This window comes from Porites lutea, chromosome 4 (genome assembly GCF_958299795.1).
Source record: "Porites lutea chromosome 4, jaPorLute2.1, whole genome shotgun sequence".
NCBI classification, from domain to species: domain Eukaryota; kingdom Metazoa; phylum Cnidaria; class Anthozoa; order Scleractinia; family Poritidae; genus Porites; species Porites lutea.
Genome location: NC_133204.1, coordinates 16,219,745 through 16,245,780, shown reverse-complemented (window position 1 = coordinate 16,245,780; position 26,036 = coordinate 16,219,745). Strand labels below are relative to the sequence as shown.

At 40.0% G+C, this 26,036-nt stretch overlaps 1 protein-coding gene and 1 pseudogene across 1 annotated transcript in view; one reads left to right on the top strand and one right to left on the bottom strand.

Annotated features, from left to right (window-relative positions):
* The window catches only part of LOC140932682 (poly [ADP-ribose] polymerase tankyrase-2-like), a 128,497-nt gene extending 127,458 nt beyond the window's left edge, over positions 1-1,039 (bottom strand). The window contains exons 1-2 of the mRNA XM_073382196.1: positions 854-1,039; positions 358-480 (exon numbers count right to left, since the gene is read on the bottom strand). Coding sequence (XP_073238297.1) covers positions 358-480; positions 854-931 — 201 coding nt within the window. The 5' untranslated portion in view covers positions 932-1,039. The remainder of the gene's footprint in view (positions 1-357; positions 481-853) is intronic.
* Positions 1,040-9,730: 8,691 nt separating this feature from the next.
* LOC140934291 (E3 ubiquitin-protein ligase TRIM71-like) lies at positions 9,731-11,869 on the top strand (annotated as a pseudogene).
* Positions 11,870-26,036: the final 14,167 nt, after the last annotated feature.

Genomic DNA, 26,036 nt, shown 5'->3' with positions numbered 1-26,036 from the left:
TTCGAATTATCATTTTTAACACAAAAATTCAACCCGAAGAAAACGCTGAAATTGCTGGGAAAACATTTTTCTGGCATTTAAAGGCATCTTTACCCTGCGAGCAGACGTTTCTCTCTTGTATTGCTTTTGGCGTTTACGATGTCGTTCGCGTGGGCTTTTATGTCGCGTAGTTTTTTGTATAAAACAAACCAACTACGCAACTGACAAGCGACGCGAAAGGCTTCGTTGACGCTAAAGCCATGCAAGAGAGAAACTCTGCTCGCACGGTAAGGCACCTGTTATGGGCAGCCTTTATTTATTGTAATCAATACCGATAGAAAACCATGAAAATGCAACTTTATAAAGTCTGTCACTTACCAAAAGAGCACAAAGCTGTGTTCTCCCTTTTTGGGAAGCTTCATGTAGAGGGGTAAACAACCAGCGATCAGTAGCATTGACATCAGTATTGTGCTTTATCAGAAGAGATGCAATGTCCACATGCTGCAAGATATAACCCAGGACGTCTTTTAGAACCACAACCAATGTAGACTAATATTATTCTACCCTCCTCAAGTAAAACATTGCCATAAAGAAACTTTTAGTTATGAGCTGTTCAATCGGCAAACACACAGGCCACTAGCAATTAGGACTTGGACAATAATCACAGGTTAGTAGAGTGTGTTCGATTCACTGTTGCATAGGACTACAGCGCACATTAAAAGAAAATCTATCACTTACCTCTTCAGGTAAACTTCAACTGACTGACTAGAGCATGATTATGACTGTATTATTTCCTGAGAAGTCTTTTATGCATCTGCACCCTGATTCGTTTGATTTTTGCTTCACGCATTCTTTGCAAGATTGTAAGACTTACCCCGTAAGATGAAGCATTATGTAATGGGATCAATCCACCCTTGTCCTGCGCATTCACATCAGCTCCACTTTCCAACATATATTCAGCCACTTCAAAATGGTTATACCCAGCTGTGCAGGATTTAGCAAAGACATTAGAGAGTCATGTTTACGGCAAACGTTAGATTCAAGTTGAGAATTTTTCAAAACAGCTTATAAGCGAATAAAAACAGTCCAACACAATTCCTATAGATAAAACTGACCTGAAACTACCAATTTTGTCAAATCATGAACAGTAATAGTCCGGAAGCCAGGACCCTAAAAGAAGGGTTTCGTACAATGATCGGGTCAGAAAAGGTTTGATAGCAGATTTTGATAGAACAAGACCTGCTGATCAATGTCAGCTAGTTAGTAGAGTTGATTTGTGGTATAGATCACAAGTTAAGCGGCTATTTTAATAGGTCACCCCTTTAAATTCATGGAAACGAGGCTAGATACAAGACCACTGATAATGCGTAAATTAAACGTTTATTTTGGCCTGAATCTACAAATATTGTTACACCTTTGTAGCACGAATCTTAATCATGTTCAGATTGCTTAAATTGAGGTCACGTGACCGAACACGTGACAGATACAGGGTCAAAAATGGTGTTTTATAGCTTTTACTAGCCTATTTTAACGTCTTCATTACCTTAAATGTGTTAATTATTCATAGATATTCTGATATTTTATACTTACTGTTGGTGCATTACACACTTTAAGACAAATTGTAGCTTATTGAAACTGAAACAATAAAAGATTGACAATTTTTTTCCCATTTCCGGGTCAACATGAAAACGAGGCTCATTCCGGTAGCTTCTGTTTACCGCGTTATCTGCAATTGTTTATCAATAGAAACCTCTAATATCGTTACTTCTTAACAAATTATATCCCAATCATGCTCAAACATTGCAAAGCAAGGTCACGTGACCGAGCACGTGACCTCAGACAGGCCAAAAATTATATTTCAGTACCTTTGAGTACTAGAAAATGGCTATTAAATCAACAATAGCTGTTATTGTCCCAGGAAGTCTTCTTCCGTAAATAAGACTGTTATTTATTGTAATTTATGGCTACATGACTTAATTCTACATTTTTTCGGGCCTTTTTGCATTATTGAGTTGTAGCTAAAAGCAGGAGCCGATCTGTTTAAGGCATCTACTGTATATTATACTTTAGTATACTTTAATAATAGATTTTGTGGTTAGAAATTGCGGGTATTCTGTAGTGTGTTAGCTCATTTTTGCAAGTGTCATCGTTACTTTTGTGGGAAACTGAAATGAGGCTGTAGCCTCTTTTTCAAGAATCTTCAAAACGAGGCTATATCATCCAACATGGCTGCCTCCATGGCCGAAGCAGTGCAATCTCTGTAAGTACATTTATAGAATAGCTATATCTTACTTACTTCAACTAATATTTTTATAACATAAAAAAAAACAACCTCGACAATCGACAATCGTTTTTCATGTCCCTTTAGAACACAATGTCAAACAATATTTCAAAATGTTTAGATTTGGTTGCCATATTATTTTTTCTTTGAATTTTTTTTTATGTGACACATTACTTTAAAATTCGTTATTAGATTATAGAATGGCTGATAAAGGTTCCTTTCCTGAGGGCTTCGCCATACCGTTACTTCCAAAATCGAGAAAAAGAAAACTGTCCCGTAGCACATTGTGTATTATTTGCCAGACTGACCGCCCAGGGGAACCACTTAGAAAGGCAAAGGAAGACTCTATTGAAAAAGCGATAAAGGCAAAGGAACAGCGTCGTGACGAGGAAGTGCGGGCAAGGTTTGTGAGTCATGACGCCGACACGGGAATTCATTGGCACTCAACTTGTTATGCATCATACACAAGTGACCAAAATATTCGCTATAAAACGCCTAGCGATTCTTTACAACATACAAGCCGGCAAAAGGAGGTCGACGTCATGTCTAGTAGGACTTTTCGTTCAGCAATAGCCCCAGTTGATTGGTCGAGATGTTTCATTTGTAAAAATAAGACTCATAAAAACAACAGAGATCTTATCAATCTATGTACATTCGAGGCCTGTGAAAGCATCCGAATAGCGGCTGAGAGAAAAGGAGATAGCTCTATGTTACACATTTTAAATGGTGTGAACGGAGACCTCATCGCAGCAGAGGCAAAGTACCATAAGAACTGTTTCGCTACTTATGTCAGTAAGAAAACCACGCTTAGCCTGCCCAAAGGAGAAGCCCTAGATTCACCTCACGAAAGGGCTTTTCAAGACCTTGTATTTGATCTAGCTGCTGGCATCGAACAAGGCAGAGCATACGATATGATGTCTCTATTAAGCAAATATCAGGAAATTCTCACACAAAAAGGCGCTGATAGTGCGGAAAGTTACACCACTCAAAATCTAAAAATACGCTTGCAAAAGCATTTTTCCACTTCGATTGTCTTCCATCAGCCAGCCGACCGCAGTAAATCTGAACTTGTCTATGCAAGTACCGTTAACATTCAAGATGTTCTAAACGCATGGGCTGTATTTCAGAGCCCCGAAAATGGAAACGTAAGCGTCAACAACGGCAATGAAACTCCACAGTCAAGTGAAATACGTCGTGTGGCAAGCTTAATCAAACAAGAGATAAAGAAATGTACAGGTATTAACACCAAACCACTAAATACTCAAGACGTCAGCATGGAGACCGCCAGACAACTCATCCCGGACTCTCTGTATTCACTAATCAAGCAGCTCGTGGTCTCAGATAAGCGGGCTAGACCCTCTAATGCGTTGAACCAGTCTACCGCAATTGAAGACGAACGACAAATCCTCAGTATCGCACAAGATATCATCCATTGCAATTCCAAGGGACGTGTTAAGCTTCCTAAGCACACCAGCTTAGCTATATGTGTTCATCATCTGACGACATCTAGGCGGCTCATCGAACTGCTAAACAGAATGGGACATTGCGTTTCCTACGATGAGATGCGTGCAGTGAATACAAGTATTGCAGAGGACGTTCTTGCCAAGGCTGAAGAGTTCGGTACTGTCATACCAACTGTAATAAAGGCTGGTTCGTTTGTACAGATTGCCGCCGACAATAATGATTTAAATGAGGAGACTATCGACGGGAAGAATACTACGCATGCAACCACCATGGTTATTTATCAGAACAGAACCTTTGGTCCAGATCCACCTCCCAACCCAGTAGAACAGAGACCAAAGCGACGTTCATTACGGGCAACGGGTACGGTGTACGACATCGAACAGTGTTCAGTTCGAGGAAGACGTCCAGCTGTAACTGATCACGTTGGCTCTGTTGACATGAAGTGGTATGATGATTTGAACAATGAAACAGGCACCGCTCGAAAAGCTGATTTCATCTGGACTCTTCTTCGGCTCTGTCCCAAGAAATTTGGAGAAGCTGTCGTTGCAGATGTTTTTGAAAAGCAATCAATTCCAAGTTGGGCAGGATTTAACGCCATTCTCTATCCTGAGATGCCAGTAGTGAGCAATATTGGCTACTGTCCAATGATCGATGGATCATCTAATGACTTTTCGACCATATACACAGTGCTGAAACATGCACAGAAGATAAGTGCCGCGATGGGTCAAGCCGACGCCGTGGTAACCTTTGACCTTGCCATATATAGCAAGGCAAAGGAAATACAGTGGAGATTTCCTAACGAGTTCTCCAACGTAGTGGTACGCATGGGCGGATTTCATGTTGTTCTGAACTTTCTTTCACTGTTAGGGAAGAAATTCGCTGATTCTGGACTTGATGACCTCTTGATTGAGTCAGGTGTATACGCTGCTGGTTCGACGTCCACTTTAATGAAAGGGAAATCTTACAACCGAGGAATAAGGGCACACTAGCTCTGTTTAGAAGTGTTCTTCCGTCTCATGTGGGATGCTTTTATTCTCTGGTACGAGTCACGGGATGAAAAGATCCCAGAAGAACCCGTTTTGCACAAGATTGTGGACTGCGTTCGAGCGGTGGAGAACGACAAAGGGAGCGCACGAGAGAGCGTGAGAAAGATAACAACAGATCTGACGGAAATTACGGAGCTATTCGCCATCTTTAAATCAGAGAATCAAGAAAGGTCCAACCTATTTGCATTTTGGGATGAGTATTGCTCTATGGTCACTACCCTTTTACAGTTTCTAAAGGCAGAGAGAACCGGAAATTGGAAGTTGCATCTTTCCAGTACTGCAGCAATGTTACCTCAATTTTTTGCCATGGACAGGCAGAACTATGCTCGCTACCTACCTGTTTATCTCGCCGATATGCAGAAACTGGAACTAACTCACCCGGAAGTCTACAAGGAGTTTGCTGAGGGGAATCATTCCATAAGTCGTTCAGGGCAGCCCTTTTCACAAGTGTCCACTGACATGGCCCTGGAGCAGTCGATCAATGCTGACTCGAAATCAAGCGGAGGAGTGATCGGGATATCACAAAGTCCGTCGGCTCTTGAGCGGTGGTTTTTAACAATACACGAGCGAGCATCTATTACATCTGCTTTGAAAGCCATGTTCGGCCTTCAAGATGGGGAACAAGCATCGCACAAGGAAGCAGCTCCAAGAAGAGTTCGACGAGACGAAGAAGATGTCAAGAAGATGATCAGTTGTTTTTCTTCAGGCTTGATTACAAATCCTTTTAATCTCGATTCGGATGCGCTTCTCAACATTGCTACTGGAGTAGTTCTTCCGGAAGATGTTGCCCAGACCCTTGTTCACAGTACCGAGAAAGGCCGGCAGCAAATGAAAGCCTTCGTCGAGCAGCGTATTAATAGCAATGCCGTTGGTTTCTGGGAACCAATACCCAACATGAAGATCAAGACGTTCAGCAGCGCAAATAAGAAAATCCACGTCAAATCCAGCGACAAGCTTGTCACTGTTAACGCGGACAGGGACTTATTTGGCAGGCTCCTTATCGTATCAAACACGCGACAGACCTCTCTGAAAGATGTGCTAAGCTTTGAATTGTCTCCAGTACCATATTCACTCGCAAACGCAGATGGGAGTCTAAGAAAAGGGACAAAGAGCGTCCTATGCTCTCTTCTGGAGAAAGACGTTAACGTGGTTCAGCAACTAACAGCATTACCTAATCCAACTGTTGTTATCATACAAATGTCAAAATCTGCCGGAACAAGTACCTTTGGGGATCTTTCTGAAAAGTACTACAACATCTTCACTGCCCCGCTCTTTTCAAACAACTGTGTGCAAGTCCATGTAGTCTTTGACCAATACTGGGAGAACTCCATAAAGGAAGGAGAGCGTGAACGACGAGGAGCATCCGTTGGTCTTGAAGTGCGGATAGGAGGTCCTACCACTCCAGTCCCCAGGCAATGGGGAAAGTACATTTCCAATCCCAAGAATAAGGTAAGGCTTAGATTATTTTAGTTAACAAGTTTTACACTTAAACTAAGCTTTCGTTACCAGCAATGTGAATTGGACATCAACATTTTTTGCCTTTGAGTGTAACCATTCATAAGAGATTCCAATTCTCAAATGTGTGCTACATATTTCCAATACCAGGTTAACCTGTGCGATTTCCTGTCAGCTGCGCTCTGCAGAGTCGGTGAACACCAGCTTCCCCCACAGAAGGAGCTTGTGATCGGGGGTGGCTTCAGAGATGGCGAGAAAGCGGTGACTGTGACAAGAGGTCAGTGCAGAGAGGTCCAGGCACTCCGATCAAATCATGAAGAGGCAGACACCAGAATGATATTGCATGCCAAGTACGCAGCAAGAAGAGATAGACGACTTGTTATCCAGTCGCCGGATACTGATGTCCTTATCCTAAGCGTTAGCCACTTTAGAAGTTTGGGATGTCCAGAATTGTGGTTTCGCACCGGATTGAAGGACCGACAACGAATGATTCCAGTGCATGACATCGCCCATACTTTGGGTGAAAAGCTTTGTAGATCTCTTCCTGGATTCCATGCAATCACGGGCTGTGATTCGACCAGCGTTTTGGCGGGTATCGGGAAGAAGAAGGCTTGGGATAGTTTTTGTCGTAGTACTGACCACCAGGATAGCGTGTCTCATCTCGGAGAGGAACAAGAATTGAACGTAACCACAGCCGGCAAATGCGAAGCCTTTGTTTGCAGTCTATATACAACATCCAAAAAGGCAAGCACCGTAGATGAGCTACGTTACTTCATGTTCTGCCAGAAAAAGCAGAAAAACGAAAGGCTTCCACCGACGTCTGATTGTCTACTTCAACATCTAAAGCGATCAAACTACCAGGCCTTCGTCTGGAGGCATGCTCTTGAAGCGATGCAAGATCTTGAGTCACCAGAGGGTCATGAATGGGTGAGGGATGAAAAGCATCTTTTACCATTGCTAATGACAAAAGCACCGGCTCCGGAAAGTCTCCTCGAACTGACGACGTGTAAGTGCAAGACGTCTTCCTGCTTGCGAAACTGTTCCTGCAACAACACAGGGCTTTCTTGTACTGAAGGATGCTACTGCATGGCAGATGATGAAGTATGTAAAAACCCGCATGGTGTTACCTGCATAAGTGACTCTGAAGAAAGCGACGAGGAGTGAAAAGGCTCTCGAACTGTTGAATTGTTTGATGTTTGACGTATATTTTCTACAGAGCAAATTTATAATGGCAGAAATATTGCTATCAGTAATCTCCTATACAGTATTTCATTTCACTGACAAAAAGGGTATTGTAAACCATAGATTTTGTAAGATAACATAAGTATCGACGTATATGCGTTCCGGGCGATTTAATAGGCATCTTCTAGCACTGAAATAGAAGTTTTGGCTTGTCTGAAATCACGTGCTCGGTCACGTGACCTTGCTTTGCAAAGTTTAAGCATGATTGGGATATAATTTGTTAAGAAGTAACAATATTAGAGGTTTTCCTTGATCAACAATTGAAGATAACGTAAACAGAAGCTACCGGAATGAGCCTCGTTTTCATGTTGACCCGGAAATGGGAGAAAAATTGTCATTCTTTTATTGTTTCAGTTTCAATAAGCTACAATTTGTCTTAAAGTGCGTAATGCACCAACAGTAAGTATAAAATATCAGAATATCTATGAATAATTAACACATTCAAGGTAATGAAGACGTTAAAATAGGCTAGTAAAAGCTATAAAACACCATTTTTGACCTTGTATCTGTCACGTGTTCGGTCACGTGACCTCAATTTAAGCAATCTGAACATGATTAAGATTCGTGCTACAAAGGTGTAACGATATTTGTAGATTCAGGCCAAAATAAACGTTTAATTTACGCATTATCAGTGGTCTTGTATCTTAGCCTCGTTTCCATGAATTTAAAGGGGGGACCTATTAAAATAGCCGCTTAACTTGTGATCTATACCACAAATCAACTCTACTAACTAGCTGACATTGATCAGCAGGTCTTGTTCTATCAAAATCTGCTATCAAACCTTTTCTGACCCGATCATTGTACGAAACCCTTCTTTTAGGGTCCTGGCTTCCGGACTATTAGTCACATGGTAGAAATTGACAGCACTAGAAGAGGACACTACAACGTTTTTGTGTGACAAACGTGACAAGGCTATTACTTGCGTGTTTTATCGCGATCGTCACTTAACATCATTGGCATGTTTATTTTGCAGACAAAAAAAAATCTGTTTAGAGGATTGGAATGTGAAGTTTGGCTGAAAATTCTTAAATAATAATAATAATACTAATTGTCACGCTTGTCACGTAAGGGTTTACTGTCTTCTTTTATCTAACGTCTTAAAGCGTAAGGGCAGTGAAGCCAGCGTGCGCAGATCTGAAAACCGCATTGACCAATGGCAGAGCTAAAACATTCTCTAAGATGTATTACCTTGACAAGGAGTTCAGCCACTTCATAATGACCATAAGAGCAAGCATTATGGAGAGGGACCAATCCTCTAACAGAAATAGAAACCAAAGAAAATACACAAAGTTAAACCACCTTGTGCAACTGACAGTGATAATATTACACGAGGAATAGGCCAAAAATTCCTCACTAATGAAAAAGTGGCACAGAAATTATGGTGCATATACTAAGGATCAAAAATTTCTTCTTTCATGTTACAGAGAGTCAACTACAATAAAACAGGTTCCTGTAAGTGACGTTCCCCTGTGCTTTTGAAGTACTTGACTGAAACTGCTAGTCTATGGGTGCCAATAGACCTCTTTAGACCCCTCTTTTGGAAGGGGGCGGGGGGGGGGGTAATGTCTAAGTTGTTGCTAGATAACTCTAGTTTTTCAGCCCCCCCTCCTGATAATTATTGCACAGTCCCTAAGTTCTGTAAGTTTTATTAACTGATTTTTGGACGTTGACGATTTTCTGAGATCGTGCGAGAAAATAAATCCAAAAAATAAACTGATCTGTGAAAACGACACGACGCGAGCACTCGCTTGAAATTGGCTAACTCCGTGGTTATGGGCTCCTGGCGAGGTCACTTTTTCTGCACATATGAACCAAATTGAAGGAAGTTGGGGGCGGCTGCTTTTAAAATGGTGGTAGGGCTACTGTCTCCCCAACTTTCGCGCTTCTTTCACACGGTAACCGTGTTTGATTCGCCGGCTCTACCGAATAATTGCCATAAACGTCTTATAATTCATTACTGTTTTTTTTATTTTTATATTTCATCAGTTACTGATGAAAACTCGAGGTTGGGAAGCCTGTGTCATCGACTGATTGCAAGTCCAAAATTCATCAGTTCTTTGTTTTTTTACACTTCAGTTTACCAATTGACTTCATTTCCTTAATCTTTTTTTTGTTGTTCATTGTGTTTCGCTTTCGCTTGGATTCATGTCAGCTTTTCCATTACAATGAAAAACACTGAGTCCTATCTGGTTACACAGCTTAGCAAACCGCACCCTTAATCACATGATTTCAAGAAGCCATCGCTTGCAGCTCTAGAGTTACCATGGATGTTCAACAGCTCTTTACAGTTCTTAAAAAGGAAGCTGAATGCCCATTGTGTTTGGAGACAGTCAATAATCCCACGATTTGCCATGTATTCACTCATTCTGCCTCGAGTGTCTTAACAAACACGCAAATTTTGCAAGAAGACAGCTACAAGCGACAATCAAATGTCCAGTTTGTCAGACATCTTTTCAAATTCCTGAAGGAGACTCGTTCAAGAATTTGCCTGCATCTTATCATCTCAACCGATTGGTGGATGTTCTCGCTCTAAAAGATGGCAGCACACAGACCCAGAAATGCAGCAGTTGTGATGAGAACAATACTGCTTCCTCTTACTGTTTCGTTTGCCAAATATTCCTCTGTACTTCTTGTTTTGAAGCTCATCAGCGCCTGAAGACCACGAGAGGTCATCGCAATGTTATGATAGAGAAATTAAATGTGCAAGATGTTCAAGAGTTGATCCACAGACCCGTCATGTGTTCACAGCAATATCATGAAAATCAGCCGCTGGAATTTTATTGCGAAGAATGCAAAGTTCTTATTTGCCAGAAGTGCTGTATAGTAAGCCATAATCGACACACCATGACAGACACTCAGAAAGCCGCACAAGTACAGAAGATGCAAATGAAGGACGCTTTGGAGAAAGTGAAAGCGGAAACTGTAATTTACGAGAACGAAATAAGGAAACAAACCGAGCTAATGGAAAAAAACAAAAATGAGATTTTGTCAGCGGAAAAGAAGATGACAGATGCCGTGGAGGAACGTATCCGTGAATTACGGGAACATGAGAGGGTCATGAAAGCCAAATTTGCTGAAATTTATGAGGCGCTGGCGAGGTGAAAGCGCACTAGAAAGAAACGTCAGTGCTGAGATTCTACAAACAAATCAGATCATTGTTGGACGCTGTGAAGAACTTTTGAATGTAACAAAACCTGACATTTATAAACCACCACACGTGAATTACATAGTCGAAAATCAACTGAATCCGGGTTTGGATCGAATTGTGGTAAGTAATACAGATCCTTTACTTTCCTTAGCGGACGTGGACAATCAAGAACTTGTCAAAGAAAAGACGGTGGCAAATTTCATCATTGTAAGTAGAGATTCAGATGGAAAGCAGTGTTATCATGAAGATGATGAAGTAAAAGTCAACATTATAACTCCAGCACATGATCAACTGGAAACAGAGATAAAAGACACTAAAAACGGCAAGTACACAGTAACATACACACCACAGTGTGTTGGACAACATAGAGTAGAGATCCAAGTTAATGGACAGCCGCTGACTGGTAGTCCCTGGGTTGTGCAGGTGATTCCGCATCAGTATCAATTTGCGTTTCAGTTTGGATCAAAAGGGAAAGAGCAAGGACAGTTTGACGAGCCTTGTGGTATTGCTGTGAATGATAAAAGCAGGACGCTTGCTGTTGCTGATACAAACAATAACAGAATTCAGATGTTTGACTTTGATGGGAATTTCCTCAGGGAGATAGCACTGGAAGATGAAGCTTCTTCGGTGGCTTTTACCGAGTCTGGTGACCTCCTTAGCACTGTCGATAGTGACGACAATGAACTCACCTTGTACAATGAGGGTGGCCAATTCATTCGATACATCAGCGATAAACATGTGAAGGAACCGTTGTTCATATCTGTTGGGAGTGATGGCCGTATAATCGCATGTGACTGTTATGACAAAACGATCAAAGTTCTCAGCCCTGATGGGAAAGATTTACGTCAGTCGTTCAGGGCTCCTGGTTGTGATGCGGAGCCATTTAGTGCTGTTTATCAGCAGGACAAATTTTTTGTGTCTTATCCAGACGCTGACCGTGTCATGGTATTTAACATCACAGGGGAGTATCTATATGACATTGCCAGTAAAACGGGATCTGTTAACGGGCAGTTCTCGGGTCCCACTGGTCTCTCTATTGACAAGTTTAACCGTTTGATCGTTTGTGATGGGAATAACCAGGGACTGCAGCTGTTCACTCTTGACGGAAAATATGTCGCTAAGGTAGCTGGGAGTTTTTTTGACCATAATCCTCACCTTGTTGATTGTGCCGTGTCTGATACTGGACATGTTTTTGTTACGGATATTAACAAACACTGTATTTATGTTTTCAACCAGCTCTGTGTGAATATTTAACTCCTTCTGAACAGCGACCTTAAAAATATTGTTTCTCAGGTATGAACTAACCCTCTTGATTAATCCAGCTAAGTGGCTGAACGTTATAACTTGAACTGAACTGAGCTTACATATTTTATACATATAGCCTGCAAATGCCTACAGTTGTAACAAACTGTACATATATTCAAAGGCTGATAACTACCGAAAAAAAGATGGCAACTTCAAGTTCTTTCAAAATCACGTTTAAACGCCAAGATCGTATCCCAAGATATTTAAGTCCCTCCTCTTTCCCAGCAATTATGCTGATAATCAATTTGTTAATGCTGATAATTAACACCAATAAATATACGGAAGGGTGGCCTCTGCTAGCAGGGAAATGCTGATATAGTTGAGTAGATAGTAAAATAAAGTTTTTTTTGAACAGTAAGAGAGAAAAGAAAGAACACGTAGAATCGTGTTATTTGGCGAATAAGAAAAACTGACATGGGCGTTGCAAAGGAAAGTCGAAAAATGTAATAAGCGTTGCATTTGTTTGTTTTAAAAAGAGCATTGATGGTTAGTTGAAGAAAAAAATAAGAGAAGTCAACAATAAATAAGAACTGTCCAAGCTTGTGGCAATTGTCGGCATTTTGCAGGTTACGTTTTCTTGGAACCGACAGTTTTGTCGCATGCGATATGTTTGCAAGCATGCGACCGCAAAGTAACTATCCAAGGCTGGTAAGGATGTTGCCGGTGCCTGCGGCATGTTACCAGCGGTACCTGCGAGCTCTTTCGTGAGGTCGCTGGTGTGGTGAGCTTATATAACAAGCAGCAAGAAAAGAACCGTGCTCTAGCATGCATGTGTCGAAGGTTTGAATTAAACGCTGATAGCTTTCATGATGTAGGTCGAGTTGAATGTCCTTGATATTAACAATACATGAACTAAATCTACTTTCAAACAAACAACCACACACACAAACTTTGCTCTAACATTTCGATATTGGTATAAAAAAAGGCTGGTCTATAACATAGAGTTCAAATAATTGATATATTTACAGACCTAAAGGTTCAATTAAAGCAAAAGTACAGATAAGTGATAAACAAACTACGGTAAAGGAACAGCGTTAACTTTGGAAAAGTAGATTGTCCAAATAAGAGGTGACAGGTGTCACTGTTGCTAAATATTTGAAAATTAACGGAATAAGCAAGAAATCCCCAGCAGTCAAGGCCAAACTGGTAAAATAACACAGAAAGAAAATCAATTTCCAACTTAGACACTTGACACTTTCACCTCCATGTAAACTTATTTAGTGATGTCGGAGGTTTAGGTAATATTTTAGTCTTAAAATTTATTTTTGATGAGAATAACCTGCTGAAGGTAAGGTTTGTGGTACTATACAGTCTGCAAACATTAGGATTTCGCCTGCGAAAACAGCGGTCGTTCTTCGCTCCACGTCACTAGGGACCGTTTTCACGTCCCTCCTGGCGAAATGTCTCTAGAGACGAGGAGCGTGGAGAGATGGCTATTTTCAGTCTAACAAGGATCTGTCCACAAGTAAAAACTTCTTCTTTGTCAGGACACGGTTGAATAACCATTTTTTTGTTTTGCATAAAAATTGATTAATTTACTTACTGTATTAAATTCCAAGATTATATAAAACGTTTGTGCGATAATATATACTAGTGTAACATAATGTTCATGAATAATTGGCTGCCATCTTATGTCGTGTTTTTTCTTTAATAGCCATAATTAGCTCGGAAGTATATTAGCCAGTTGTAGTTGAATCTCAGCTTCGTTATAAGTTTAACATTCTTTCTTGGGAACAGGCTTTATTGGAATTTCTACGTCCTATTTCCTGTCCCTTCCCTCTCATCGCGTTTCTAGTTGCTCCGAGTGGTTGTCAATCCCTTTAGTGACCTGTTGACGCTGGAATTTAAACAGCGTTATAACGCTTATGGGGTCATGTAGATTTTTACAGCAATCCGTCGGCCATTCAGATTCTTAGTTGGTAGTGATGGACAAGGAATTTATAGAGATGCGTCAACGTTGGAGGGTTTAACAATCTTCTACGTGATCAGGCATTCTGGATAGGCCCGGTTAACAACAATAAAGGATAATTAAGCAAATGGCACATCGATTTTTTAAAACTGAGACACTGACATCATTTTACCATAACCAAATCCTGTATTTGCATTTTTTTGAATAGCTCAAATCAACAAACTTAAGCAAAGACGTTTCTGATCGGGGGTGGAAGCTGAATAATTGGATCACGATTATTCATTATTCTTTGCTTTTTTTCTCCAAATTATTCATTATTCATTTCAAATTTTTCCATGATATTCATTATTTATTTTACAGTTTTTGTATCAGTTTTCCTTTCCGAAATTTTCTACTGTGTAATTCTATACATTGGTTATCAAAAGTTTACATTTCAGTATAAGCTTACATTCAACCTTATCTTTAGCAAGTACCATTCTATTTTTCTCTATAAGTGTGGTCAAAATAATGTTATCCTTTTGGATCAATAGACTGTCTATGCATTTACTAGAACGTGAAGGACCAAACAACAGCAGTTGAATGACTAACATAATAACTAATAACTAAAATACATTGTAATAACTAATAAACAAACTACAGCTGAAACGAACACTTTTCACAAACGTACTCGTACGTAATCGACTTGAGGGTTCAGGCAAGCCGGGCAGGATAGGCTGCTTGTTTGCACGGGACCTGCAATACTGCACCACCTACCAGGTTACTCACTCGGTCGGATTTTTAGCCTCTCCTGCAGAAGTTCTTAGGGGTTCGTCGTCACGCGTTCCTGCCTAAGAATCCTAAAGTCTGCCTGGGAGGCTATCGGATTTTAGGACCTACTGTCTATTGGCGAAGACAAGACGGTAAGAAATTGATTGGTTGAATATCATCGGGTATAAAATCTTTCAAATGAGTACTAATAAGCTGATTAAAAGAGCGGAACCTTTGTACTGACCTGCTCCGATTGTGCACTTTCCACTTGACCATGAAGGCGAGCTGGAAACATTGTCAAGAATGACAAATAGACCTACCGTCGATGACGATTTCTCTTCTTCTCTGACTTCTTTTTTTCATTGTTCAAAATCGAATGAAGAAGAAGATTTTAGAAAAGCGACCCAATTATACGAAAATACGCTTTGGGCTTAGACACGACACATCGAACTAAAAAGGAACCAAAGGTCAAACATCTCAAGTGATTGACATGCAACTTTGCAGGCTGTAAATTACGTGTTATCGGATTGGCTGTAGGAAAAGAACGCTGACTTTCAGGAATTTTATTTAGAGGTTTGCCGCTTCGGATTTCTCTGGTTTCGGGCGGATTCCAATGTTTACGATGGGCAGAAAAGTTGAAATTGTTTCTTTCGTCATCCGTTTTTATGGGATCATTTAGCAGTTATGAGTTATTCTTTATTCCGAGGCTAGATGATTTTCTCACTCCAAACTCTGATTCATTATTCAGTTTCTTTTAAACCCCGTTATTCATTATTCATTATTCAGCTTCCACCCCCGATTTCTGAGAGACGCACGTCAAACGAGATGGACGTTTTGCACTCTCTTGGGAAGTGGTTTTCCCCAAATTTTAAGGCAGATCGTCTTTATGAGAGCGACCACAATTTCAAATATAAATTTGGTAGCGTTAAGACATATTAAAAGGGAAAAGGCCTCACTCACACGTGTGTCGCTCAAAATATCCATATGCTTAAGCTTCTTTATGTCAGTGGAGCGCCGGTTCCCCGCGGACAACACTGAAACCCTCAAAAAGACGACTTTGATGCGTCCACAAATTAGCAAGCCTCATGGTGCAGGGGTTGGACGATATGAAGATTCTGTTGCATGTAAATTTAGCTTTTGTCATGCCATTTCTGGCCCAAAAATGTAGGCCAAAGTCGCATCCATTATAATCAATTGCGGAAGTAGTCAAATTTAAAGGTCTCTACCAGCATTCTCTTAATCGACAGCCACAAGTGCAACGAGAAAAGAAAATACAGCTCTTGACGTAAAAGCAAGACATACCTGTTCTTCTCTATACACCACATATTCGGCAAACGACAGCCCTTCTGAGCTGGGACGTCCTGTGACTGAATGATGACCGGGAGGTGCGTGCGCCATTTTGATGGCTAAAAACTGGTCAAATGGCTTACCAAGGGCCACACGACATAAAAGAAGTTGCCTGCCAGTTAAAAAATATCGCGTTGATAAGATACAGATTAGAATGAAAACTTTTATTAGATTCAAATTCACATCAGGTGGCATTCATATAAATCTTTATTAAGAGCCAATGTCTGTAATTTTCGAGAATCGGTTGACAGGCGTGAATTTTTGAATTTGTTCATATTTTGCCCACATAATCTCTATAGTACACTTATTTCAAAAATCACATTAAAACTTCTAACGGGTTTTTATTTTTTCCTGAATCGGGCAAAGTTTGAAAAACTCCAAATCGGCGCTCTTTCGAGTATGAAATTAGCGAAAATTAAGCATTTTCTTCGCGCTCGTACATAAAACCGGGATGATATCTCTAAATGAAATCAAGTCACAAGGAAAACACAGACTTGTACTTTATAATTCAGCAATTATCTTTAGATAAGCTGTTTAAATGTGACTGTGTTGGCCGCAAGAAGAAACACGATTTCGGCTCTTTTCAAAACTGGCAAATTTGACCTAACTCCACCATCGAAAAAAACAATTGATACATGGAATTTCAACATGAAACAAAAACTATTTTAAAGCACATCCTTTGCCGTTTCTTGCGTTAAAAAATTTTTGGCGGCATTACAAAAGTGCGTCGCTGAGACACCGAAACGTGCAGGGTAGTTTCGCACGTTGGAACCCTGAAACAAGCTAGCCGCGAGTGTAGGCACACAAAAGTTTTTGCTAACTTAGCTTCTTTTACAAGGGGCACATTACGGGAAGCTCTTAAAATCTTTTGAAAAACGCCTTTCAATTTGGTGGTTATAAAAAAGAGTTAAGTACATTAACACTGCATTTGATTGCACGCAAGTAGCTGAAAAAGGCAACGCTGTCAGCTGCTGTTAAGTTCTCATTCAGTGTAAATATTGACCTCCAGTTTCTGCACCTAAAATAAAGCCGCTAGAAACGACGTGCTAGCTCTGCTAGCTCTAAATGGGATTTGAGATCTCTAAGAATTACTTACCACAGTCGTTTCAACTGCAAGTGGCCGCAGTTTACTGAGATCTACCGTCGTTTAGCCTCGGACTAAACGCTGTGATGCGTGATGAAAGCCCGTGTGTAATTTGAGTCTGGTCACGCAACTGTACAGACAAGGATAAATCATCGCACGAGTGTACAAGAAAAAATATAATGACAATTAACGCTGTTTTTTTTAGTTTTATATTTTATATTCCCAAAACATGTGGAACTGAACTTGATTTTAGGATGTCACCAGCCGAAACTCAAATAGAGAAAGACAACAAATAGAGTAAGCCGAGTCTGCAAAACTTTTCACACTAGTTTTCTTTTATTTGCACTTAGCCTTCTGAGCCCTTGCTTGTAATAAACTAATCTTAACCCTGCTTGGCGTATAGACTTCTTTATCGATCACCTCAGTATAAATTGAGGGATTTAGGTACACACGTACGCCATATGCAACATGAAGGTAGAGCAGGGAAATGGAAACAAGTAAAACTGTTAAAAGAAAATTGGCCAATGCTCCGGAAAAGAACATTCCTGAAAAAACCACAAATCGACAATGGACAGTGGACACATTTGATGAGCGAAATACAAGTATTTAACATGTTTAAATTACTGAAAGTAGTATTGCTTTGCTCCTCTGCAGCAAGGACATCTTCTGGCGAGACCTCAACCTGCTGTTGACGAATTGTACATTATCTGATCCCTCGCCCCCCGAACAGAGGCCCTTAAAGTATGGGGTTAGACCAGAATGCACGTACTGCTAGCTCCAGCCTGAAAAAAGGAATAGTCACCTGGCTCTGTCCGCCACCACCCCCGGCACTTGTTTGCAGGCTAGAATATAAACCAATTCACTGACAAGTTCTTTTTCATAACGTCAAAATCCGTCGCGTAAATGAAGAAATGCTTTAAAATGCCTCAGCCATTTTACTTACTATCTTTTAACCAAATACGTTGCGGAGAAAAGAGAGAAAAGGCTGAAAATAGCCTTTCATTTCGATTTAAAATTTCAGATGGAGAATACCACCCTTTTCCTAGGCCTGCACCTGCAGTGACTTGTGTGCTAAAACTCCTTCGTGGTGGTATCTTTCAGGTAAAAACGACCGCCTAGCGGCGAGGAGCGAGGAGAGAAGTCCGTGGCCATTTTCGAAAAGAAAAAGAAGTGTAAAGGGAGCACCTTCGTCGCTCTGAAACGTCTGCTTATATAATTTTCTTCAGGCCACACAGAGTCATCAATTAATGTGCCTTTACGGACCCCTTTTAAATGAGCAGCGAGCATGGCCAGTAGGCTGTTCTGGAACGGTACAACGTGATTTGTTCTCCGCCACCCGGAGGCCAAACATTTAGCGGTGGTGAGGAAAAACTTTTATTTTCATGTGGCAATTTTGTGGATCAAACAAAGTCTGCTAGCTCTAAATGTAGTGATAAAGACATGAATTGTTGTATGTGTAGGGTTGATCCTAATGCAGAACCCAATGCCAACCAACCCACCCATCTCCTCCTCCTTCCCTAAAGTAGACTTTTCACGACGTTAGCATAATCACCTGAGACCTCTTGTAAAGAGTTCACTAAAATAAAGCAAGCACCTTCGTAACCTGTTCACAGACCCTCTACTTTTTCATTAGAGATCGTCGATCTATTTTCTCCTTGGAGATCGTCGATTTCGCGTATGAAAATAAAAGCCGCGGGGGATTTATTGACCATTAGAGCAAGGGGCTCTCTCTCGCGCGCTCGCTTTGCTCGCATGCATGCTCGTCTATTTTCGAAACGAAAGAGGAGGTGTAAAAGCTGCACCTTCGTCGCTCAGAAAACATCTGCGTATATCATTTTCAGTTCAGGCCATACAGAGCCATCAATCAATGCGCCTTTATGGACCCCTCTATAAGCAGCCAGTAGGTTGATCTAGAACGGTACCACGTGATTTGTTGCACCGCTACCTGGAACCAAACATTTAGAGGTGGTGAGGGAAAACTCTTATTTTCATGCGCCAGTTTTGTGGATCAAACAAAGATCACCTAACGTAAATGCAGAAAACCTTACTTTTATCATTAGCATGGTAGGGTCGATGTTTGGTTATTGCCCTATGTACATAACTAACAAGTCAGGAACATACCAAGTGCCCGGGGGGGGGAGCACTGCCACATATGGGCTATATAGGTATGTGCCGCTGTGAAGGGTATGGTTTTCAAGCAGTTTACTCTAGGATAGGGTATATAAATCAGAGCGTTTGGGTCTAGAATAGGGTATCATTTTTCAGGAAACTGATCAGTTGGTTGAAGATTTATCTAGATTAGGGAAACAGCTACTCTAGGATAGGGGGGATTTGGGGAGTTTACTCTAGTATAGGGTAGCAAAATTCAGCTGAACTAGCTCTAGTATAGGTTAAGGGTTCCAGGGTCCCAGCGGCACATCCCCACCCAGAAATTCCTAAAGTACCCCCCCCCCCCCCGGACCAAGTGACTCACGACATCTTTTCTATGATCGCAATACATTCAGCATTACTTGGGCAACAGGTGCCACAAACCAAGTTTGAATATGTGCGAGATGTTATAGGAACATACAACAAAGACTTGCACCGTAAGACACTTATACCGGGAATTTCTTTTCCGGCGCGTTACGCGTCACGCACTTCCGGAATGTCATCTTCCCTCGTGTTGACAGATTGAAAACATATACAAACTTAACTTCGATTCTGCCGTGATGCAGAATTTAGTTAGCGGTACTGTGACCCCGTCTAGCATTTAAATTCAGGTAAGTAAATAACTTTTCTGATTTTAACGTTTCAATACGATTAAAACTATAGTAAGCGAGTATTTCGACAATATTCCCCTCTACTAACTGTGATTCGTCTCTTCATTTATATGGTTTATCGCAAAAATCAGTTGAAAGGAATCATGTTAAACCGAACAGAAACGCCGAAAAATAATCTGAAACCGTTACAACTCTGACTAGGGTTTAAATGTCGAAGTAACTTACGTTTGCGAAGGATTAATATTCCAAGCGTGGAAATTTGCTTGTTGCACGCGCTTTGCTAGTGTCAAAATACCCTTCAGGTTTTGGTCTCTCGACGGTGTGCATTTGGAATGCCGCCAGAAATATTTTAACACAAACAACAGCAGAGGATATGCTTCAATATGGTTGGTGTTTCATATTTAAATTCCGTGTACCAACTGGGTTTTTACGATGGTGAAGTTAGGTCAAATTTGCCATTTTTGAAAAGTGCTGAAACCATGTTTCTTCTTACGGCCGGTACAGTCACATTTAAACGGTTTATTTAAAGTTAACTGCTGAATTATAAAGTAAAAATGTGTGTCTGTGTTGTGACTTGATTTCATTTAGAGATATTATTCCGTTTTTATGTACGAGCGCGAAGAAAATGCTCAATTTTCGCTAATTTCATACTCGAAAGAGCGCCGATTTAGAGTTTTTCAAACTTTGCATGATTCCTGAAAAAATAAAAAGCTCTTACAAGTTTTAACGTGATTTTTGAAATTAGTGTACTATAGAGATTATTTAGGCAAAATATGAAGAAGACACTGCCCATCGTGTCCCGCAAAGAAACAACGCCGGTAATCCAAAGCCTATAGTCTGCAGATTCGTGAGACGGCTGGTTAAGGAATCTCTAACGTCTCATCGGAAAGAAATTAGCGATGTAACCCCATCTACGGTTGGTCTGCCAGAAGGGTCTTCATCGTCTTCGGCCAGAATTTACGATCATCTTTCACCAAGAATGCAAGCAGTCCCATTCCAGGCTAAAAAAGTTAAAGAAGAGCTCCACTATCAATATTGCTGGTCAAAGGGTCCCGTTATTTGTTTACGAAAAGACTCCACATCGCGGATAATCAAGCTCAAGAACATGGCAGACCTCGACGAACTTAAACGTAAATTGGCCATTGAAGGTTAGATTTTACTAAAAATGTCTATTGTACACGATAAAAAATGACTTCTCACAAAACAAAGAAACAGTGCGCGATCGAAGACCTTACTCGCGCAATTACCTTATTATAACTGTAAAGTCCTGACTTCTGCCCACCCACAGTTTAAAATGGCTCGATACAGTTTTTCAAGGCCAGTACCTCCCAAGTTTGAGCATAAACAAAGTTTTGGAAAAATTGCCACCACAGTTGTATTAGATAAAGATGAAAATTTGTTATGATCAGGGTTGCAATGACATCGGAGTTGTCATAGCAACGAAATGACGCCATTACCTATTTTACTTACAGAAGTATTTCTCGGCACTGGGAACTGTTCTTTCAAAATCATTCACGGGAGCTTTTTCCTCTAATAGCCGCCTCGATGTTCGTGAAGTGTAAGCGAAATCTGTAAGAGCGTTATCGAGATATTTTGAGATAAAGATTTTGTGGTTAGAAATACGGTAAAAAATGGATAATCTTGATGTTCGGCTGTTATCTGTAGAAAATGAAGCCCTTTTGACATGCAATTTCACCTCATGGTAGTTTCAATCTTTTTAAAAACGTGGGTGAAAGACCGTGGAGATAGCTCCAGCCGATTGCTAGAAAGAAGAATTTGATTAGTATGTATCGAGGCGCTTTTTGGAGGAAAAAGCTCCCGTGAACGATTTTGGAAGAACAGTTCCCAGTGCCGAGATATACTGCTGCAAGTAAAATAGGTGATAGCGTCATTTCGTTGCTATGACAACTCCGATGCCGTTGCAACTCTGATCATAACAAATTTTCATCTTTATCTAATACAACTGTGGTGGCAATTTTTCCCGAACTTTGTTTATGGCGACGTAGTTTATGATCAAACTTGGGAGGTATTGGCCCTGAAAAACTGTTTCGAGCCACCTTAATAGTTTAATTGATGATAATAGACCTTCTAGAAAATTGCTAGATTCTCTCCGTAGTCTTTACGACCTTAGTGTATTCCAGCTAAAACTCTTGATAAAGATATTGATCCTGATATAAATCTCACCTCACACAAAATACGCTCAAAATATTATTCCTCACACAGTTTATTGACAGCAAACAGTTGCAGTCAAAAATCTCCTTTTTACATACAAATATAAGTAGCTTAAAAACAAATTTTGAAGAATTTCAACATCATGTTTCAAGTGAAATGAATTTCCGTTTTACCATTTAATTGGTGTAACAGAAACTCGTATATGCGATCGTGAATGTAGTTTCAATTTTGTACCAGAATTACCAGGATACTGTTCTGAATCGGTCCCGACACCTTTATCTGCCGGTGGTGTTGGCCTGTTCATTGATCAAAATTGTAAATACCGCGTCCTTGAACGAGTCTCCAATTCTTGCTATCAAGCCCTATGGATTGAACTTCATCTGCCTAATAATAAGAAATCTGTATGTGGTGTTACTTATAGGCAACACAATAACGGTAATGAGTTTCTAGAATACTTGACGGATTTTCTTGAACGCCAATGCCGTCAAAATCAAAATATTTATCTCATGGGAGATTTCAACATAGATCTGTTAAAATATGAAACTTGTAGTTACACACAAACCTAGTATATAGTCAGCGACAATATCGTATCCGATACAACAGATCACTTCTCTCAGATGTGCATATTAACGTCGCACTGTAAAACATTCTTTCCAAACAACAAAACTAAGGTTCAGCTGAAGGTTCGTGACTACTCTACTTTCAATGCAAAATCTTTCATTGACGACTTGCAGAATATTAATTGGAATAATATTTGCAAACATACCGATGCCAATCAATCGTTCTCCAGGTTTTACAATGCGTCAACAAGACAATTAACAAACACGCACCTTTAAGAAGTATATCCAATTGTAAACAAAGATTCCTTGCTAAACCATGGCTGACTGCGGTTTTAAGAAAATCAATCAGGGTAAAGAATAACCTCTTCTATACCTCAGACCGGAACAAATACAAATTTTACAGAAATAAAATCATCTATCTTACGAGATTAAGTAAAGCGAACTACTACCAAAGTTTCTTTGATCTCAACATATGTAATATGCGTCAAACTTGAAAAGGAATTAACGAGCTAATTGGAAACTGTAAAAAGAAAAACAAGCGCAATTCAACTAACTCTATTCGCTCAAACCCGAATGAGGTTCCAACTAGTGACCCGAAGGAAATAAGCAATATTCTTAACAAATATTTTCGCCACTGTTGGGAGCAAACTGGCTTCTAAAATTCCTCAGACAATAAATACATTCTTTGATTATTTAGATCCGCCACTTAATCGCACTTTCTTCTTTGATCCTATTATTCCGGAAGATATCAATTTAGAAATTTCAGTTTTTGCAAGACAACAAGGCCCATGGTCTCTACTCATCTCCAGTCAGGCTGCTGAAATTGGCAAAAAGGGTCATATCCGTACCTCTAGCCACGATTTTTAATCAGTCTATTTGCTCAGGGATTTTTCCATCTAAACTAAAGTGTGCTAAGATTATCCCGATATTTAAGGACGAAGATAACACTCTGCCCGAAAACTAACGACCTATTTCTCTGCTCTCGAGTTATAACAGGATTTTTGAAAAACTTATGTACTCCTGAGTTACCAAGTTTGTCAAAGATTGCAACATTCTCTATGATCAACAATACGGTTTTCGCAGTAAGCGCAGTACTCAGCATGCTATACTTGATATTGTTAACACAATTCTCCAAAATATGGACAACGGTAAATTTTCGTGCGGTGTTTTCATCGATCTCAAGAAGGCTTTTGATACTGTTAACCATGAGATTTTGCTAGCTAAACTTTAAAATTATGGTATTAGAGGTGTAATCAACTCCTGGTTCAGATAATACCTGACTGATCGAAAGCAAACTACGGGAGTTAATAATGTTGTGTCTGAGGCTGAGACGACCTTGTGCGGCGTGCCACAAGGATCAGTCCTCGGACCACTCTTATTCCTACTGTACATCAATGATATTTACAAGTCCTCTTCGTTATTTGCCTTTTATCTATTTGCTGACGATACTAGTATAATACTTGCAAATAACAACTTAAAGGAACTCGAAACACTTTTCAATCGCGAGCTTGGCAACGTCAACGAATGGCTAAAGGCCAACAAACTATCTTTGAACATAAAAAAATCAAACTTTGTAATCTTTCGTCCCCGGCAAAAGAATATGCCTTTCATACCTAGGATTAGAATTCTTGACTGCGTGACTAACACCTACGCAAACCTTGAAATGAAAGATTATCTAAAATATCTTGGCTTAATGATTGATTCAAATCTTTCATGGAAATACCACATCGAATCTATCTGTCACAAAATCAGCAAGTCAATAGGAATTATAGCTAAGATTCGACATTATGTCCCGCGTCGTGTTTTACTTTCAGTTTACAACTCATTAATTGTCCCTTACTTGACTTATGGTATTTGTAGTTGGGGAAACTGTGCCTTGACATTTCAAAGAAAGATCTTAACTGTTCAAAAACGGGCCTTACGTCTCATTTACTTCAGTAAGTCTAAGGAACACACCGTACCCTTCTTTCTCAAATCAAATTGCCTTCCCCTGCCTAGCCTATTTTTCAGAGATTGTAGCTATTTATCGTATGATATCAACAGACAGACAGCACCAGTTAGTATACTCAATCAGTTCGTTAAAACAAGTCAGATTCATAACTACAGAACAAGATCTGTCTCTAGCGACTCGTTTTATGTTAAGTTCTCTAGAACCGATTAAATGTATGCCTTGTTCACGAGAATCGGTGCCCAAATTTGGAACTCTATTCCTTATTCGATTAAAATACTTAAACGTTCGTCCTTTCGTAAAAAAATAAAGGAATTATTACTAAAATTCTTGCAGTCAGAAGATGATTATGTCGAAGTCTCCCGTCTTATTAAGTTGTTTAATACTTTAGGTTAGTCTCTCTTCATAATCGTTATGTACTTGCCTTGTTTTATGTTAGTTTAAATTCTATTTACTGTATAGTAGTGTCTTCACTGTTATTTAGTCCATCTATATATAAATCTTGTTTTGAAATACGTCTCCAGCTCCCCCCGCCTTGATTAGTTTATAAGCTATTTGCGGGTGGGAAAGTAATGTAATTAGTTATTTTTCAATTTTCAATAAAATTTGTTGTTGTTGTTGTTTGTAAACTGAGCTAGCCAAAAGACTGGGTTAGGCTTAAGTATCCCAGTCACGTGGAGCAGATAATGAAATGATGCGAAAGCGCTTTGCCTGGAAGTTCCTCTTACTAGGATTTCCCTCAGGAACTGAGATCCTCGCGCGAGGAACAAGTACAACCAGTGGCGCAGCTGAATTTGGGTTAAAATGTCTCAAGAAATCGTGTTAACAGAGCGTGTCACAGTGATGTCCATGCAAAATTCACACAAAATTCATTGGGAACTGAATCTGTCGTATTGGAAAACCATCTTGGTAGATACACGAGCATCTAAATTGGGCTCTGTATGGGTCCCTGACGTCATTTTCGTCGCTTTTTTTTCCATCAGATATAAATTGTCGGTTTTTCAAAAAAAGTATCGCATATCAAGAACTGTTTTGCTTGGAAACGTACCTAGTTAGCTCGCTCGAGTAACCACGACGGCGACGGAAAAGAGGAAATTAAACAAGCAGCAGGTTAAATAAGCAAAGAAAAAAAGATAACAGAAGTTGCCTGCCAGTACAAAAACGATCTCGTTTGATACGAAATAACAAGAAACCTACCCCTTGCGCGCGAAAATGATACTTTAAATTGGTGTACTTGATCTGATTACTTTTCAGTAACTGTTAAAGAAAGATATCTTTAACCAGCTTTCTTTACAAGTTTAAGATTACAAAATGAGTTCGATAAACATCAAGGGAATTTAGGGGAACTATCGAATGTTTGGAACAGGTGAGACTTTTAATTTGATCGAAACAAACGCGACAATAAATAGAGTGAAACGTTGTCAAGAGTAAAATGTATATCCCAGCACAAAAAAAGGCCGAATTAGGCTATACTGTAAACATGGAAAAGTCCTGTTACTTATGCGAAAGGTAACAGCTCATGACAAGTTATTTGAATTCGTTTTGTTAATGAGAAATTCAACCTGCATTGTAGACGTATTTTGCAGAATT